The sequence below is a fragment of the Silurus aristotelis genome, assembly GCF_946808225.1.
Source record: "Silurus aristotelis genome assembly, chromosome: 11".
NCBI lineage: Eukaryota > Metazoa > Chordata > Actinopteri > Siluriformes > Siluridae > Silurus > Silurus aristotelis.
Window position 1 is genome coordinate 7,343,556 of NC_139584.1, and position 20,185 is coordinate 7,363,740.

A 20,185-nucleotide genomic window follows, 5' to 3' on the forward strand; every position below is an offset into this window, starting at 1 on the left:
TTCATGATGCTGTGGACATGTTCGTGAAAAGTCATCCACCTCTTGTTTATTTACAGACAAACAGGTTCTTCTAAAGCATTCAAGCTCTAAAAGTTTCAACCACGTCAAGCAGTTTCTCTGAAGCCCCCATTATTCCACTTTTCTTGGTACAACTAGTTTTTTGTGCTTTCTGTCCATCCTGCTTGGCCAGGATCAGCCCTAATGCGAGTCACAAGGAGGGGAAGTATAAATTTCACTGTCTCAATGGCTGTGAGAACTTTTTTGTGAATATGCAAGAAAAAAAAACATGCTGCACTGAAAATCACACATTTATATTGATGTGCCTGCTCTTGAACTTTATTATTTCTATCAGCTCATTCACAGGGACTGGTATAGACACAACATAATATAAGCGTAATTATATGTAATGTAAGCACATTATTATACAACAAAAATGTATAGTCATAAATTTTGGTTTTATAAGGATTTTTTTATTGAGTTCCTAGAATCTGTGCTTTGTAACAGGTCAGAGGAGATTTCGTGTTTTGTCTGTAACATTGCAAGCCGTCTTGTTGACCTCAAGAGAAAGAAGAAAGAGGGAGTAGCTTTGAAATGACTGCTTATAACTATTTATATATATATATATATATATATATATATATATATATATATATATATATATATATATATATATATTATATTTTATATATATATATATATATATATATATATATATATATATATATATATATATATATATATATATATTATATTTTATATATATATATATATATATATATATATATATATATATATATATATATATATATATATATATATATATTTACATGAAAATAAATTAGACTAATATCTGATTGTTGTCCGATTCTTGTTTTATGAGATAACACTTTATGATTCCCAGGCAAAATAAAAGAAAGTGAAATTTTGATATGCTGTTATGGTAAAACAATTGTATTTATTATGATTAATTAATGCTGCTAATTTATTTATCTACCATGTTATTTATTAGTTACTGAATCACTGCTTATAATTTACAATAATTTCTGACTTAATTAGGACTTCATAACAATATGTAGTTTGCTATCAGCTGAACAACATGGCATTATTAAGCATGCACATGACAAACTTTCCTAGCCCCAGTGTTAACTCTCACTTGTTCATACACACACTCAGTACAGCCCCAAAGCCATTGTTTTTATCTGGTGATGTACAATTCAGTTTTAAGTTGCTATAACAACATGATTATCACAACACACACTTGGTGTAGAGAGTTAAGAGGATCTGTGTTGCTTTCAGGAACTCTCGGCCCAGAATGGCTCTTGTGTAAGCATTGGAAGGTCACACACTCGTTAGTTCTCATTGTTATGCTTTCCTGTGAACTGTGAAGTGATGTGTCGCTGAAGTGTGCTCTAAGCAGAAATCATACTGTTCCCTGAGTAAGCAGTCCACAGTCCTTATCCTCTAAGAACGCTTCACTGCCCAATCTAAATACAATGAAAAAACATTTATTCCTGAATGAATGCATTTTCTGAAAGAACTGGTTATGCTGTATTTACCCTAAACTCTGCTGAACCAAAAATATGTGCATATAAATAACATTATTTATTGTCAGCGTTACAATGCACATCAAATTCATTTAAGTCCTGTCATTGTGTTACAAGTAGTTAACATTAGTAGCATGCTCGGTTTTATTGACAACCATGTGAGTGCTGTCAAAACATAATGAATAGCAGTAATTTGGGCTGCTTGTATTTGCTATGCTATCTAGCATGAAAGAAGAACCTCCTGCTTCATAGAAAGAGGAAATACATACGTCACAGATGTATTCCTGTACTGTAAGCAAACATTCAAAGCTTACTTTGTTGACACACCACCGACTCCTTCAAGCTAAATATTGTAATTACTTTTCTCAGTCCTTATCTTGTGGAACACTCATTCCATCCATGATTAAATCTGCACTAAGAAACCAGATTCATATTACCTACCGCCTACAACATTCTGAAGCTTGTGGCTGGAAAATTGTAAAAATTAAAAATTAAAAAGATTTATGTTCTTCGATTTTTGCGGTCGAAGCATCTAAGGCAAAAATATATAGCTAATCTATAGTAGTTAATGTTAGCTCAGCATGTTAGCTCAGCATGATTTAATGACAGTGGTAAGTCATGTGAGAATGATATTCCTGAGGAAATGTAGCTATAACACAGCAGTATTGTAGCTGCTATAATATAGGTATATAGGTATATAGGTATAGCATCTTTTCAGTTTTCAGTTATCATGTGATTCAGAGTATAATAAGTTAATAGGTTTAGTATATCTTGTTAGCCAAGTTTCATGGACAATTCCAAGAGTTGTGTCAGGGTGTAACAATTTGATAAAAATTAGCATAATGTGTTTGCTCACTTTTAGTCCCTGGTGGTCTAGTGGTTAGGATGCGGCGCGCTCACCGCTGCGGCCCGGGTTCGATCCTCGGTCAGGGAACCAACCCCAGCCACTCTTAATGCCCGGATAAATGGGGAGGGTTGCGTTTGGAAGGGCATCCAGCGTAAAAACATGTGCCAAATCAAACATGCGGATGATCTGCTGTGGCGACCCCTAATGGGAGAAGCCGAAAGAAAGTTTTAAGGTTCCCTGGTGGTCTAGTGGTAAGGATGCGGCACTCTCATCGCTGTGGCGGGGTTCGATCCCTGGTCAGGGAACCAACCGCAGCCATTAGGGTTGCACAAGCCAGTGCACTCTTAGTGCTGGTCCAAAGCCCGGATAAATGGGGAGGGTTGCGTCAGGCATCCAGCGTAAAAACGTGCCATATCGAACATGCGGATCATGAATACGGATACTAATGGGAGAAGCCGAAAGAACGTTTTTGTTTTTGTTTTTTTTTTGGGGGGGGGGGTTGTGTTTGCTCACTATTAAAATACAAATGTATAATTCCTACTGATAATCATATGAATTATGGTGAATAAACCACAATGACAAAACATTGATTTAATGGTTAGAATAACAATTATATTGTTTTTATTGGAACTGTAATGGTTCCTGTGTAATGGTCCCAACTTTAATGATAATTAGTTAATGATGCACACAAACACAATATGTATAGTAAAAAAAAATTATAACTTCCATGATAGTTTCTGTAGGGTTTTTTCAGCAAGGAATTACATTCTTTTCAATATCAACCAGTAGCTAACATGGATTTAGTACATTAGCTCAGTTTTCAATGACAACCAAATGATTCTGCCAGAAAATAACAAGTATATTGTGTAAGCTCACTTTTTGTTAACAATCATGTAAGCTCTGTCAGAGTTCAACAAGTAGCTTACGTTTGTTTAGCAGGGCATGCCATATTTCAATAGCAACCATATGAGTCCTGTCAGAGTATAACAAGTAACTCTCTTAGATTCAGAATTTCAGCTCAGTTTTTACTTACAGGCTTGTGAGAAATGGAATAACTTAATGTTATCTAACATTAATTTAGCATGCTAGCTCAGTTTTCACTAATGATTGCATGACTCCTATCAGAGTTTCACCTGTGACAAACATTTGTTTAGCACTTAAGCTAGGATTTCAGTGACAACTTTACAATGCCTGTCAGAGAGCAACACGTAACTCACGTCATTTCAGCATGTTAGCTCAGTTTTCACTCACACTCCTGCGAGTTCTGTCTGGGTGTAACAAATTGATAACATTAGTTCAGGCTCACATTACCAAAGCAATTTTCCATAGCATCCTTCATTTTTTTTAAACACACTTCCTCTATTTAACAAATTATTAAATGATTTTGTAGCTTGTGTATACAGATTTCAGAAAATATGTTCAGATTTGCTTGAACCTAGTTAATCTTTTGTAAACATTACATTTTGTGAGCTATGGATAAAAAAACTATTTAGATTTTTTTAAGATTTTTGAGGATTTAGCTATAATAAAAGATATCTACTTTTTTCACACATCTTTCAGACTCTACATACATGATTTTATTAAAAGATTAAAAGATTTTATCAATGTCTCCAAAGGTATTGTTCTCCCATACACGTTTCCTCAGTAGTGTGTGTATGAGTATAGTAATAAATATAGAGAATATAAATAATGCCTTATGGTGCGTGACATGCAGAAGTGCTTTCTGCTGTCAGAGTGTTATTGACATATGGGAAATAATAGCCATTTTATTGTTAATGATCTTTGCCCATGTTCAGCCTATTCTTTCTGTCATTGAATAGGAAATGATCATAAAATAATGCATTATTATTTCTATAGTAGCAACACATTTATAGGCACTTGCATGGGACACAACAAATATTGTCTGTGATTGTTTTTAGTGCAGTTTTCTGTAACATGTAATTAAGATGAACATATAGAGTGATGTTTATTTAGCATTTGAGATGAGTGTCTAGTCTGACATTAGAGGGGAAAATGAAAAGTTAAAGCTTCAACATTATGTTTCCTGACACAAGTAAGGCTGGGTTTTGTTTTTTTGTTTTGTGACAAGACAAGCAGTTTAACTGCTATAACAGATATATTTAAGCATACTTCAATGCACAAAAAACCTGATTCACTGTTACATCTGCAAACTGACTTAGCAACCGATCACTATTTAATGGCAACATCAACAACAGGTTTGAATTTATGGCCTTAAGTGGAATAGTATAAATATCCTTGCCTTAAACTATAACAAATAAAATTAAGTATAATTTACTATGAATCCCTGACACACCCTTTTGTTGAAGAAACATGGACACCACAGATGGGATGCAAAGCAGCATGGGCATATTCAAAAGACAGGAACATAAAGGCCATGCAAAGCAGATATTAGCCTTGCTCACCACCTTTCTCTGTTCCTAGTACAATGGAAAAAAAAGAGGGCCTAACACAGCATATCCAAATTTTAAGTAATTGGTTGGGGTTTTTTTAAACAGAAATTGGTGTTGGCTACTAAACATTTTCTGTCTGTCGTTCGTCACATATAGAAAACTTAGGAAGTGGCTTTGGTGGATAAGGCCATTTGATGTGTTATGCAAAGTGACTGGTTTTGTACATTTTAACAAAGCAGTGTGACTAAGCAAAATTTCTGCCAATGCAGTAATAGTGGAGGTTTTTCAAACACCGAATTCACTTGTACTGGTGGTAAACCTTCGCCTCATTCATTTATCAGTACCTGATTTAAACTTTAAAGGATTACTAGTTGGCATATATTTTTTGGAAATCAAACCTGTTTGAAATAGAAGTAATACAGTCAGGAATAGTACAAAGAGTTCTGCACATTTCTCTAAAGAACATCATGCAATCGAGTGGTATACAGTGAGGAAAATAAGTATTTGAACACCCTGCTATTTTGCAAGTTCTCCCATTTAGAAATCATGGAGGGGTCTGAAATTGTCATCGTAGGTGCATGTCCACTGTGAGAGACATAATCTAAAAAAAAAATATCCAGAAATCACAATGTATGATTTTTTAACTATTTATTTGTATGATACAGCTGCAAATAAGTATTTGAACACCTGAGAAAGTCAATGTTAATATTTGGTACAGTAGCCTTTGTTTGCAATTACAGAGGTTAAATGTTTCCTGTAGTTTTTCACCAGGTTTACACACAATGCAGGAGGGATTTAGGCCCACTCCTCCACACAGATCTTCTCTAAATCAGTCAGGTTTCTGGCCTGTCGCTGAGAAACACGGAGTTTGAGCTCCCTCCAAAGATTCTCTATTGGGTTTAGGTCTGGAGACTGGCTAGGCCACGCCAGAACCTTGATATGCTTCTTACAGAGCCACTCCTTGGTTATCCTGGCTGTGTGCTTCGGGTCATTGTCATGTTGAAAGACCCAGCTTCGACCCATCTTCAATGCTCTAACTAAGGGAAGGAGGTTGTTCCCCAAAATCTCGCAATACATGGCCCCGGTCATCCTCTCCTTAATACAGTGCAGTCGCCCTGTCCCATGTGCAGAAAAACACCCCCAAGGCATAATGCTACCACCCCCATGCTTCACAGTAGGGATGGTGTTCTTGGGGTGGTACTCATCATTCTTCTTCCTCCAAACACGTTTAGTGGAATTATGACCCAAAAGTTCTATTTTGGTCTCATCTGACCACATGACTTTCTCCCATGACTCCTCTGGATCATCCAAATGGTCATTGGCAAACTTAAGACGTGCCTGGACATGTGCTGGTTTAAGCAGGGGAACCTTCCGTGCCATGCATGATTTCAAACCATGACGTCTTAGTGTATTACCAAAAGTAACCTTGGAAACGGTGGTCCCAGCTCTTTTCAGGTCATTGACCAGCTCCTCCCTTGTAGTTCTGGGCTGATTTCTCACCTTCCTTAGGATCATTCAGACCCCACGAGGTGAGATCTTGCATGGAGCCCCAGTCCGAGACAGTCATGTTTAGCTTCTTCCATTTTCTAATGATTGCTCCAACAGTGGACCTTTGTTCACCAAGCTGCTTGGCAATTTCCCCGTAGCCCTTTCCAGCCTTGTGGAGGTGTACAATTTTGTCTCTAGTGTCTTTGGACAGCTCTTTGGTCTTGGCCATGTTAGTAGTTGGATTCGTACTAATTGTATGGGGTGGACAGGTGTCTTTATGCAGCTGACGACCTCAAGCAGGTGCATCTAATTTAGGATAATAAATGTAGTGGAGGTGGACATTTTAAAGGCAGACTAACAGGTCTTTGAGGGTCAGAATTCTAGCTGATAGACAGGTGTTCAAATACTTATTTGCAGCTGTATCATACAAATAAATAGTTAAAAAATCATACATTGTGATTTCTGGATTTTTTTTTTTTAGATTATGTCTCTCACAGTGGACATGCACCTACGATGACAATTTCAGACCCCTCCATGATTTCTAAGTGGGAGAACTTGCAAAATAGCAGGGTGTTCAAATACTTATTTTCCTCACTGTATATGTTGAATTGTTGATCTGAGCTAGCATTTTTACCGCTAACATTTTTCTGGTGTTTTCAGTGTAGGATTAAATATTTAATGCAAAAAAAAAAGTTAAGGCCACACCCACATCTGGCAAAAGCAAATGTAAAACCTAGAGATTTAGCTTTGGGTCACATCTGACTTTCTATGCTCATCTTTTATAGCACAATTTCTGTGCATAGACCTGAACTGAAGGCAATGTTTATGTTCTTGTTACACGAGTAATAGCATTACTAGTAAATGTATTTCCTTGACTGTGGATTGTGATAATTATTTATCATTTTTGTTTATCTTCACTGGGTTATTTATGAAAGTCCATCAAGTGGTATTTCCTGCAATAGTTTCCTCACTATTTGTTCAAAATAGTGCACCTTAGATTTTTTTCCCCTTGTCCCAATTACAGACATTGATTCTGAGTTTTAATTTGTTATACCTATCTACATGTCATCTTTCTAGACAATTTAGTGATTGGGCAAAAACAAAGCTGTGTCCTTCATGCATTTTTGCTCATTCGGCAGGATTATATAAAACTTTGTTCATGTGAAAACGTCTTAGAGAAAGCGCTTTAGTCAGGAAGAAGGTCATTCTGTTCTCTTTATTAATACATAACTCAGGCCAAATAAACAGACGTCATTTGCTTTCTCTCTCAGTGTCTTTGAGCCGGATATTCATATCCAGAAACAAACTTGGTGCACTCTTAGTGTGCACACAGTCATCATTGCCTTGTTTGACCATGGATTTATAGCAAGGAAATGTCTTGCTTTCCTGTCTTGGGTGTTTTAGTTTTTCTTATCTTCCCCCCTCAGTTTTTTTTGCTGATCTCACTGCAGAGAAACAACCATTTGACCCTCTCAGCATATTATTTTAACCATGACAGAGTGCCCCTCATGTCTTCCTCTTCCAGAGTATTGGGTGATTGCTTCATGTAGTGTTACTTTGACTCATACATTTCTAACTGTCTTCTGACCTACATCTGATTCTATATGTTGTTGATTAGAATTAATTGGCCAATTAGCATTGTGGTAAACAGATGTATGTATATGGATGTGTGTGTAGGTTTTGGAGAGCTTTAAGATCATGGATTATAGTTTGCTCCTGGGCATACACGTGCTGGATACACACAGCCATAGAGAAGCAGAAGGTAGTGGAGGAGACGGCAGGCGTCCTGTAGGACAGAGGGTACTCTACTCCACCGCCATGGAGTCCATCCAGGGGGATGGCAAGGCAGCAGAGGTTGTGACAACAGATAACACGTGAGTTGTTGTTAGAAGACTCTATGAAAATACAGGGCACAGATACAGGGCACAGATACACCAAGCTTAATATACATATATCATACACGGAGGCATGCATGAAACTGGGCTACAAAATGTATGTTTTTTTCCATTAATAAGTGAATTTTGTCAATCATAGATTAGATAGGTTTTAAGCCCCACCCACTAGGCACAGTCATGTCATGCCAAACTTGCCTAACTTTTTTACCTTTATTAACTTTAGAAACTAAATTTTTTCACTCCAAAAATCTCTAGAGTTATTTAGGGCCTGTATTCAGGTTTCCTATCCATCTTTTGAGAAACTAACAGAGGAATTTCTCAGAATGATTAATAAATGTATAGATTTTTGTTCGGTTTTACACTGAAAATTACATAAAGGAAACAAAAGGCAATATTTTGTTGTGGTATTAAGTATTTATTTATTTGGTATTGGTATTTAAATCTTTTGGTTTGTAAAATATGCATACATTTACATAGGAAAATCTTTTAATTTAATTTAGGCCTTGCTCTGTCTGGAAATTATTATTTCAATGTGTACTATCTAACCTTCTTACATGTGATATATTTCTATGAGTATTTTTAAAATAATCAATATAAAGTATATTGATCGATGTATTGTTTTCTGTAGAATGGGTGGCATCCCAGCCAGAACCAACAGGGGTGAGAAGCTGTTGATTTTCCTGGGCATAATTGACATCCTGCAGTCATACAGGTAAGGACACAGCGTTCTGCGCTGCACTTTAACACTGTCTGTCTGTTTAACACCAAAAAAACAGCACTGAACATAATTACAATGAATAAAAAAGCACAGAGTGTCCTAGTACAAAAATAGTGACTATGTGAAAGCCTATGAATAAGCACAACACACTGATATATTCAGGTCTTTTAATAAGGATTAATAAAACTTTCCAAATTGTACTTTGTTCCTCAACCCAGAGCCTATAATAATTCCCAGTCCTTTTAAGCTTTGAATTGTTTGAGTGATATAGACTTTACTATATTTCAGTACATTCTGCCATAATACTGTTGGAGGTGTTCATACATTTTCCATAATAACAGTTCTGACAATAACTCCAGCTGCAAGGTGTATTTTAATGTGATTTATGGTTAGCAACAATTCACACAGGAACTTTTTTGGTGGATTCTCTATTGATAATTATTGATATAGTGGTATTTAGAAATGTTTTCTGTGTGGAGACATTTATTTAACACTTTTGGAAGGACTTCCTCAGGCAAAAATCATACTTTATAGGACAGTCATGTTAAAGAGAGTCAGAAAAACAAAGTAAGGTGGTGAGGGAACAGCTCTGTACAGCTGATATACTGTAAGCCATAAAAAGAACATTGGCTAAGTATAATGTGCCCTACTTTAATAATATCATGAGGAAAATCTTGTAGCCAGGTACATTTATCAATGTATTATTGTAGAAATAATGGCAATCTACAACACTGTATGTATTCAAATAAAGAAAAAAATAACAATGCTAATTATTTGCCAAGTTGCTGTGATATAAGAGGAATGGATTACTTCAGGATCTGCTGTAATTAGAAAATATTTAACTTGAGAGGTGTAACAGTACATGTTTTTTTATGTCAGGAGGTCACATCACTACACACCACCATGTTGTTGGTTATTTTCCTATAACAGCATGTCTTGTTTTATTCCTTACGTGACAATGCTGATGACTCACTGGCTATTTACTCACTGGGTGTATGCAGCTCAGAAAGAAGGGCTTGTTTTTCTAATATTTTACGTAAACCCATTCTGTGCCAAACTCTCTCTGCTCTTTCCACTAAGGTTTATCAAGAAGCTGGAGCACTCTTGGAAAGCACTTGTCTACGATGGTGTAAGTTGATAGACTATACATCGGCTTGTCTCTGTATGAACAGGCCTCATCTCATTGATATCTGTAATATGAAATCAGTTCTCCTGATCAAATCTCTCTCCTTTTCAAATTCATAGGATACGGTGTCAGTTCACAGGCCGAGCTTCTATGCAAACAGGTTTCTCAAATTTATGAGTACCAGAGTCTTCCGGAAAATCCAGAGTAAGTGTCTGGCGAGTGTTTCGTGAAATTTCTGTAGCACCTGCCCAATTTTAGAGCTGCATTTAAAAATGGCAACACTATTTTCCGACTGCATTGTAACAGGTCACATAATTAGTATACGTGTTTACTTAAAAACACAACTAACCTGTATACAAAACATGCAAATAATTTATTTTTAACGCATTCTGTAGACTTGTATAAATAGTTGTTAAAGCTTTTAAGCTTTCTGCAGAAAAGGAAGTTGACAGAAGGAAGTTACAGCAAACAAATACTTGCATTCTATTTCTTAGTCTAATATTTTCACTTTACAAAGTAAAATATTGCCATTTTCTACTTTATGTAGTTCTAAAAAAATTACATTTGTCAGCAGTTGTTGTGGCTGAATTCTGACACAGCCAAAAAAAAAATGTTTTTGGCTGAAGTGGGGTTTAGCTGCTTTAAAAACATTACATATATAAAAACCATACATATATTTCACCAGAAGCACATTATTTATAAATCCTAGAAGCTATTTTAATAAAAAATGTGTTTTATAGAATTGTACGAGATTTTGTTTCAGGAAAAAAAGATTAATAACACAAGTTGATTTGATTTGGGACTTCTTTATAGAAATTATACCTGAAAGCATTTTCACTTTACCTAATGTTTTTTCATTGTACTGTTTATAAAAAAGTAAAGCTTACACTGACCTGGGCACAGCTATTATCTTCCACAGCTTTGCTGGACTTCCTTAAAAAGTCTTTTAACACCTGTAGTATATGTAAATTTTTCTCAAGTCAAATGACCTAGGTTTTCATTTCCATGCCAATATTAGCTTCTTTTCCATGCACTGAGACATCCTAAACAGTTTTTTTTCCATAATTTATTTTATGTACATGACAAAGGACAAAGGATTGTTATATAGTGAAATTAATTTAGAGTGGTAACTTTTTGAATATAATTAATGAAAATCAAATCTTCTGCCTTCATTTCTTTTCTATTCTCTTTCCTGACTGATTCCTTTTCACTGTTTTTTTTTTTTCTATCAGCAAACCGATATTCTCCCTCTAAGCGAGTGCGCAACTCCATAGTCCCTATAAAATCTTCCTCTCAGGAGCTGCTGTCCCCACACAGGGAGGAACGAGCAGAGGACAGGGTTGAGAGACTAGTGACAGCCCGCAGTCTTGCCAGTCTGGAGGTGCATGGTGAGCAAACTTATCAATATGAGTTTAAACATTTAACAGGCTAATTTATTACTTAGTAAAAAAACTTCCTTTCGGCTTTTCCGGTTAGGGGTCGCCACAGCGGACCATCCGCATGTTTGATTTGGCACGTTTTTACGCTGGATGCCCTTCCTAACGCAACCCTACCCATTTATCCGGGCTTGGGACCCTAATTTATTACTTAGTATTTAGCAATATTCAGGTTATTGTAAAATTATTATAAAAGCATGGGCCCTACTTTCAGGACCAATGAGTTAATGGGTTTGGTACATTAAAAATATGAACAAATTATTTGCAAATATTTTTTGGAAGAGACCAGTGTGCTTCGCTGTCTCAATATGAGGTTGATGCCAAAAATATGGAGTATGGGGTATTAAAATACACATATTGGATCAGATCCTACAACAAATAGCAACATATATATACAGTGAGGAAAATAAGTATTTGAACACCCTGCTATTTTGCAAGTTCTCCCACTTAGAAATCATGGAGGGGTCTGAAATTGTCATCGTAGGTGCATGTCCACTGTGAGAGACACAATCTAAAAACAAAATCCACAAATCACAATATATGATTTTTAAACTATTTATTTGTATGATACAGCGTCAAATAAGCATTTGAACACCTGTCTATCAGCTAGAATTCTGACCCTCATAGACCTGTTAGTCTGCCTTTAAAATTTCCACCTCCACTACATTTATTATCCTAAATTAGATGCACCTGTTTGAGGTCGTTAGCTGCATAAAGACACCTGTCCACCACATACAATCAGTAAGAATCCAACTACTAACATGGCCAAGACCAAAGAGCTGTCCAAAGACACTAGAGACAAAATTGTAAACCTCCACAAGGTTGAAAAGGGCTACGGGGAAATTGCCAAGCAGCTTGGTGAAAAAAGGTCCACTGTTGGAGAAATCATTAGAAAATGGAAGAAGCTAAACATGACTGTCAATCTTCCTCGGACTGGGGCTTCATGTAAGATCTTACCTCGTGGGGTCTCAATGATCCTAAGGAAGGTGAGAAATCAGCCCAGAACTACACGGGAGGAGCTGGTCAATGACCTGAAAAGAGCTGGGACCACCGTTTCCAAGGTTACTGTTGGTAATACACTAAGACGTCATGGTTTGAAATCATGCATGTCACGGAAGGTTCCCCTGCTTAAACCAGCACATGTCCAGGCACGTCTTAAGTTTGCCAATGACCATTTGGATGATCCAGAGGAGTCATGGGAGAAAGTCATGTGGTCAGATGAGACCAAAATATAACTTTTGGGTCATAATTCCACTAAACATGTTTGGAGGAAGAAGAATGATGAGTACCATCCCAAGAACACCATCCCTACTGTGAAGCATGGGGGTGGTAGCATCATGCTTTGGGGGTGTTTTTCTTCACATGGGACAGGGCGACCGCACCGTATTAAGGAGAGGATGACCGGGCCATGTATTGCGAGATTTTGGGGAACAACCTCCTTCCCTCAGTAAGAGCATTGAAGATTGGTCGAGGCTGGGTCTTCCAACATGACAATGACCCGAAGCACACAGCCAGGATAACCAAGGAGTGGCTCTGTAAGAAGCATATCAAGGTTCTGGCATGGCCTAGCCAGTCTCCAGACCTAAACCCAATAGAGAGCTCAAACTCCGTGTTTCTCAGCGACCGGCCAGAAACCTGACTGATCTAGAGAAGATCTGTGTGGAGGAGTGGGCCAAAATCCCTCCTGCAGTGTGTGCAAACCTGGTGAAAAACTACAGGAAACGTTTGACCTCTGTAACTGCAAACAAAGGCTACTGTACCAAATATTAACATTGACTTTCTCAGGTGTTCAAATACTTATTTGCATCTGTATCATACAAATAAATAGTTAAAAAAGCATAAATTGTGATTTCTGGATTTTTTTTTTTTAGATTATGTCTCTCACAGTGCACCTATGATGACAATTTCAGACCCCTCCATGATTTCTAAGTGGGAGAACTTGCAAAAGAGCAGGGTGTTCAAATACTTATTTTCCTCACTGTGTGTGTGTGTATATATATATATATATATATATATATATATATATATATATATATATATATATATATATATATATATATATATGCCAATGTATCATCTCTAACCTTCAGGAAAAAGTTTTTTTTTCCCCCATTCCCAAACATAAGGTGGGTATAGTAAATCTGGGTGCGGTTTCTGGTGCTGCTTTAGTGGATTGCATAAGATGATAAGATTATTTTCTTCTATTAAGTGCAGAAAATTGTTGCTATGTGAGCCGAAGGACCGAAAGAAGAACTCTAAACCGAAACTCCACAGCCCTAATTACGACCTTTGCACTTTCAGCCTAGCCTAACTATGTATACAATGCATGTCATTTGCATGCAGTGTTGCTCAATGAAGCCATTAGAATACGTTCAGAGACATGGGTGAGGCTCAGTTATATGACTTAGTAAATAAGTGAGAAGGGCAAACAGATTCGCAGCAGTATTAAATCTTACACTAAAGCCATACGGACTAAAAGGATAAAATTAATTAAAAATAATTAATGGAGAACAAAGTTTGTCATTTTTAAACATTTTAATTCTATAATTATAATTGTTCATTTTTATAGAGATAAGCAGAAAAAAAATATTTTAGCCTATACAAGTAAAAAAAATATGCAAATTTCAGAATTGACATTGTAGAATTTTTTTAATGTTATTTTTGTAGCTTTTGTAGACAATTGATGTCAACTTATATATATGTTTTCTGAAACGAGTCTAATTAGAGTGATCCACTGATTTCTAATAATATTAATTGGAAAGTCACAAAGATTTCTCAGCTGCATTATATCTATGAATCATTAACTGACTGTGTATTTCTGACAATGTAATTATAGAACATTATAAATAATGCGACTTTTTCTCTTCATTTATTTCCCCGCAGGGTTTGCTTCTTATCGGCAGCCCGACCTAGTCTCGAACACAACCACCTATGGTGAGCCTTCTTCAATGGCCACTCCTATGTACGTTAGCGACAGATACCTGCCTGCCAGACCAAACTATCGGTAATGCCCTAGAAACCTACACCCACTTATACATACACACACACACACACACACACACACACACACACACACACACATACACATGTTGCCCAAGCATGCAGACATGCCATATCACTTAAATACCTTGAGCCACCACACACACCTGCCGAGTTCCCACCCTAGCCTCACTGCTGCCACTTCAGTCATCTGGCCTGTCTCCAAGAGGCCTATATTTAACTGTGATGGAGATAGCAAGCAGTATTTCCGGACTACAACCCTCTAGTCCTCTGGATGTTCTCTGTTCACTGAGTCTCATCAGTCACACTCGATATACGCATTGTGGTTTGCTGTTCGACACACACCTGTTTACCGGGAAGTTTGGTATCAAAACACCACCTGAATATTTCATTAGCAACCTAAGAGACCTAACAATAACGTGAAAGAGAATGTTACAAAAGATGGCATTTAGCACTAAGGCAACTACCACCGCGATTGTATGGCAGCTGTGGTAAACAGGTACACTTCCATTGTCACCTGTCACCTTGTCCACTTACACAATACAATGAGAGGATTATATTGTTTTTATGGACGAGGCGACAGTCTGGATTATAATAACATGGTGTCGATCTGTATGCATGATCCATTCAGGGGCAGAGGTGAATACAAGGTTACTTTAATGTTTTCTTTTTTCTTTTGGTCAAACAGCACACATAAGTAGGAAAAATAAACATAAATCAAGCGCTATTATCCCACTGCAGTCTGTAGCTGCTCTGTAAATATATGCACAGTGGTGTATTTTGACCTGGGACAATTTTACTGATTCGTTGGTACATATTTGCGATGGATTTTAGATGCATAAACCATCACTTCTGACGTGCTTACTGCTTCAGCTCATTTTAGAAAGCAAAGTAAATGAAACACAACTTTGTAATAGTCATCAGGGTCAGGTAACGTAGCTGAGTGCAAAGCAGGGTTACTGTTACAAGCCTGAAGTTCATTGTTTTCCAAAATGCATTAGTGTTTTTTTTCCACTTAAAAAACGCAATTGCCAATGATTAATATTCTTTTGATTGGAGAATATGCATAATACAAGTTTATATCTGTTATAAGTTAGATTATTACAGCTGTTAACAGTCTATCCCCTAGATAGCCTCTATTTTACTTTATTTTACTCTCTCTGTCTCTCTCTCTCTCTCTTTCTCTCTCTCTCTCTCTCTCTCTCTCTTTCTCTCTATCTCTCTCTCTTACTATGCATCTTATATATAAAAGAATCAACATGTTCTATTTATTATAACAATGCACAATGAAAGGTTTGCAAAGTGGCCAGGATATAATACCACTAAATGTTACTATATTCCTTAACAAAACAATTGAATAATTAATAAATAATAATAATAATAATAATAATAATAATAATAATAATAATAATAATGAATAAAAATAAGCACATTAACAATTAATATGTTTACTGACTAGAAATGTTTTCAACCATTTCGTAATCTAGCAACTGATCTCGATTACCTAAATGAATCCATTAATCCAGATCAGCACCAATAACTTTGTTTATTATGTACAGTAGAACGGGTGATTTCTAAAAGTGTTGGTGTGTACTTATTTTCTGGCCAACAACAAATTGGTCCAGGACAGACCTGGTTAATGAACAGCCTCGATGACAACTTCTTGCAGGAACACAATTCTAAGTCCAAGAAGTAAAAAGGTCTCTAGGTGCAGGCAATAAAAAAAAGCACATACCTCAGCTGACACAGGTGACATTGTCATGTGACACACAGGCAGGTGACACATTTAAGGGGAAAAACATGTCTTAGCACAACATGTCTCATTAGGGTGTTAAGCTTCAGTGCACCTTTGCTTACATATGTCACTCCAGAATGTTAGTTGTTTAGTTGGATTAAGATTTGGTGTCTGGAAAGATCCTCACATATGATAAACTAATTTTCATTTGCAGTGATTCTTCACTCTTAGACAACAAATGGAGTAAATTCAGGCAAAAGTAAATAAACTAAATAATTCCCTATACATTATAGATAACATTTCTTCTTCTTCTTTCGGCTTCTCCCATTAGAGGTCGCCAAAGCGGATCATCCGTCTCCATACCCCCCTGTACTCTACATCTGCCTCTTTCAACCCAACTACCAGCATGCCTTCCCTCACCACATCCATAAACCTCCTCCTTGGTCTTCCTCTTTTTCTTCTTCCTGGCGGCTCCATCCTCAGCATTCTCCTACCGATATAACATTATAACTAACACTAAAACCATAATTTTTCCCATTAATCTGTCATCCCTCTGTGTAATACTGAAAACTAGGAAACAGTAATACGTTTTAGAGCTATTACATTTTAGAGCTATTAAATATGTGATATTTTGCTGATGTCATTGACCAGCCCATTTAAGTTTTTGGATTTTGGTTTTCAATGATGCTACCATTGGTACTTTTGTTGCTTTTGGAATATGGAATATTATTCATCATTATGGCTCTGTTTTTTTTATGCTAATGTTTCACCCTGGTGTGTGTCTCAGATATCCCAACAACTCGTACTCAAACTTCAGGCTGGAGGACAGCGCCATCTGTCTGACGTCTGAGCAAAGCACAGTGGACATGGACCGAGACGACGGCTCAGTGCTGGATGTTTACTTTGTAAGTGTATTTTCTGCTCGATTGTCAGAGCACTGAAGTGTTGCATTTCTGAACAAGTTAAGATTCAAGATATTGCGGTATTTATAAGTTTCTCAGTGAAAGACAAATTGCCTTAAGATTCTTAAAGTATAAACATCAAGACATGTTCTGTACCCAAATCTCAAAAGAAGTTGCTGTGCATTTATATTGGTTAGCCAAACTCATGGTTACCAGTCCAAAATCTGATTTTGAAAACTTTTATTAACTATATGAGTCCATGAATGCGTTTTAAACTTATCTCTTAAAAATTTAACTTCATATTACCTGCATGTTTATGTATTACCCACATGGAAATGTACAAAATTTAATAATTTAAATTATTCTATACCATATTGTTTTGTTTTTCGTTTTGCAGTAAGGAGGCTGATTGTGATGCTCATTATGTCTTCCTTGTCACTTTTCATCACGCACTCTGGACATGACTTGTCCAGGATACACAGTAGGATCTTGACAGAACTGACTGCTATTGATGAAAGACTGGACCTCAGCCATGATCATGGACAACAGGAAAGGATAAGAGATGTTTTATGTTTGCCATGACATTACAGCAGTAGAGATGGTGTTTTATGGCTGCAAAGAGGCCAGAATCTGCAGCCTAGGGCCAACGTATCTCCAATCATCAAGTAATGCTTGTCTGACTTATTGTGGAAAACAAAATCAGGCTTCTTACAGGGCAAGGACCGCTTTGTTTCGAACGTTTTTCGTGTGTTTGCAGATTTTTAGCTCTTTTGCACTCAAGCAGCACACAAACAGCAAATCGTTCACGACTTGATTACTGAAAAATTACTGCTCATTGTCGGGGTTTAAAATGCAAAAGTGTCATACAGAGATGATTGCCTTTGTTTATATCGCTGTGATATCTAGTAGACTAGATTACAAAGTAGTTCAATTCTGAATGTTTAGTTTTTCATAAACAATTAAAAAGGACTTTAGTATGTCAGAGAAAAAGGTCCCCTGGTGGTCTAGTGGTTAAGATGCAGCGCTCCCACCGCTGCGACCCGGGTTCGAATCCCGGTCAGGGAACCATCCCCAGCCACTCTTAGTGCCGGTCCCAAGCCCGGATAAATTGGGGAGGGTTGCGTTAGGAAGGGCATCCAGCGTAAAACATGTGCCAAATCAAAAACGTGCGGAGGATCCGCTGTGGCGACCCCTAACGGGAGAAGCCGAAAAGAAAGTTTAGTATGTCAGAGAAAATAAATGATATACTCAGTTGAATTTGAATAACACAATTTGTCCTTTTTTTTATTTATTTATAACACCAAAAAAATGGCTTACATGTTTATTCTATAGGCAGAGATGGTTTGATGATAAGTCAAGAAATACTATCAGTCCTACGTTATATGCTAGTATGCCATACTTCAATTTAAACATGTAAATGTGTGAGTTTGTGTGCAGTAGACGTTCCAGAATGAAGGAATTTTGATAGTTAAGCTCCACAGAGAATATTTTGTGACGGGTGAGGAGTCATTTATATTTGTGCATCTGTTCCGTTAGGAGATATAATTCATATTGAAGCATCCTGTTACGAGCTTTATATTATTTGACAGCGTACTTCTGTTTTACACAGACAATTGCTTAACTTGTGATCCGTACAAAGAATAGTCTTTTGAATATCATTATTGCACCTTTGTAGAGTAATTTATGAAACTGCTTTCAATAAACACTGTATATTGTACAAGCTGGGTCATGAATTTTTACTTGCATCATGAATCTGCTTCTGTGTGACCTCATTAATAAAGCTAAGTTTTATAACTATCTCTGTTTACCCAGTCACCTGTTATGGAATTATAACAAATATCCACGCAGTTGCTATGAGTCAAGCTCCTGACCTGCACCAGCTCGAGCTACTGACCTGACAGAGCATGACATGACATGGGATAGTAAAAAGCAGCAAGCAGTTTAAACAGATTTTAATGTTAAAAAAGTATAATAAAGAATTTAAGAGGACACATAACATTATGACATTATAACACCATGACCAGTGAGTGAATAACGCTAGCTATCTGTTCATTATGGCACCTGTTAGTGGATGGGATATATTAGGCAGCAAGTGAACATTTTGTCCTCAAATTTGATGTGTTAAAAGCAGGAAAATAAGCATGCGTAAGGATTTGATTGAGTTTGACAAAGGCCAAATTGTGATGGACTGGGCTCTTGTGTCTTCCCAGTATCTATCAAAAGTGGTCCAACGAAGGAACGGCTGTGACCCGGTGACAGGGTCATGGGCAGCCAATGCTCATTGATACAGGTGGGAAGTAAGGGCTGGCCCATGTGGTCCGATCCAACAGATATATATATACTGTAAAGTATCTTACAAAAGTAAAACTCTTACATTTCAGCAACCATTTTAGTACATATAAAGTACATTTAGTACAATAAAAGTGTAACCATGCAAAGCCTATTTGTCTATTCATCATGTCCATGTTTTTGTTAGCTTGACAGGACCATACAAATTTGTGTATCGTGTATTAAAGCAGTTAAAATGAGGTGCTTTGAATACAATTCTCTCATACTGACTACTGGATGTTCAACATAGCACTTCATGGCAAAGACTCTTTGAGGATTTGAGAATTTGAATTGTTGCTCTCCACAAAGATGGCATAGGCCGTGGCAGTGGCAGTGGCCAGGGTCATACAAATGTTTTCTAAGATGGGTTTCAGTTGGATCAGGCCTCAAGGGTTGATCAAAGAAGTCAAGTCCTGGTGCTGTGCGTCAGGTGCAGAAGCTGGCTTCAAAAAACAGATGCATGAGTGCTGCCAGAAGGTCCGTTTGTCAGTGCTCAGTCCATACGCCGCACACCGCAACATGTCGGTTTGCATGGCTGTCATCCCAGAAGGGAACCTATTCTGAAACTGGCTCACAAGAAAGCCCACAAACAGTTTGCTGAAGACAACCTGTCCAAGGGCAAGAATTTCTGGAACCATGTCCTGTGATCTAATGATAAACTACCACCACCATGCTTGCGTGTGGGCAAGACACAATGTAGGCAAGATGTAGGCAAGACACAATTTTCTTGGTACTTCTCAACAGCTTGTTAACAA

General features: G+C 37.1%; 1 protein-coding gene across 5 annotated transcripts in view; it reads left to right on the plus strand.

Moving 5' to 3' along the window:
• Window positions 1-18,822, plus strand: part of pip5k1bb (phosphatidylinositol-4-phosphate 5-kinase, type I, beta b) — a 46,495-nt gene extending 27,673 nt beyond the window's left edge. For 4 of the 5 annotated variants that reach the window (XM_083555291.1, XM_083555293.1, XM_083555289.1 and 1 more), the window contains 9 exons: window positions 7,968-8,164; window positions 8,814-8,897; window positions 9,984-10,032; window positions 10,149-10,233; window positions 11,262-11,417; window positions 14,349-14,469; window positions 16,988-17,105; window positions 17,500-18,076; window positions 18,320-18,822. In XM_083555291.1, the coding sequence (XP_083411417.1) occupies window positions 7,968-8,164; window positions 8,814-8,897; window positions 9,984-10,032; window positions 10,149-10,233; window positions 11,262-11,417; window positions 14,349-14,469; window positions 16,988-17,105; window positions 17,500-17,502 (813 nt within the window). In that variant the 3' untranslated portion in view covers window positions 17,503-18,076; window positions 18,320-18,822. Of the gene's footprint in view, window positions 1-7,967; window positions 8,165-8,813; window positions 8,898-9,983; window positions 10,033-10,148; window positions 10,234-11,261; window positions 11,418-14,348; window positions 14,470-16,987; window positions 17,106-17,499; window positions 18,081-18,319 lie in introns of all 5 variants that reach the window. The other variant, XM_083555292.1, reaches the window with a different exon arrangement.
• The last annotated feature ends 1,363 nt before the right edge of the window (window positions 18,823-20,185 follow it).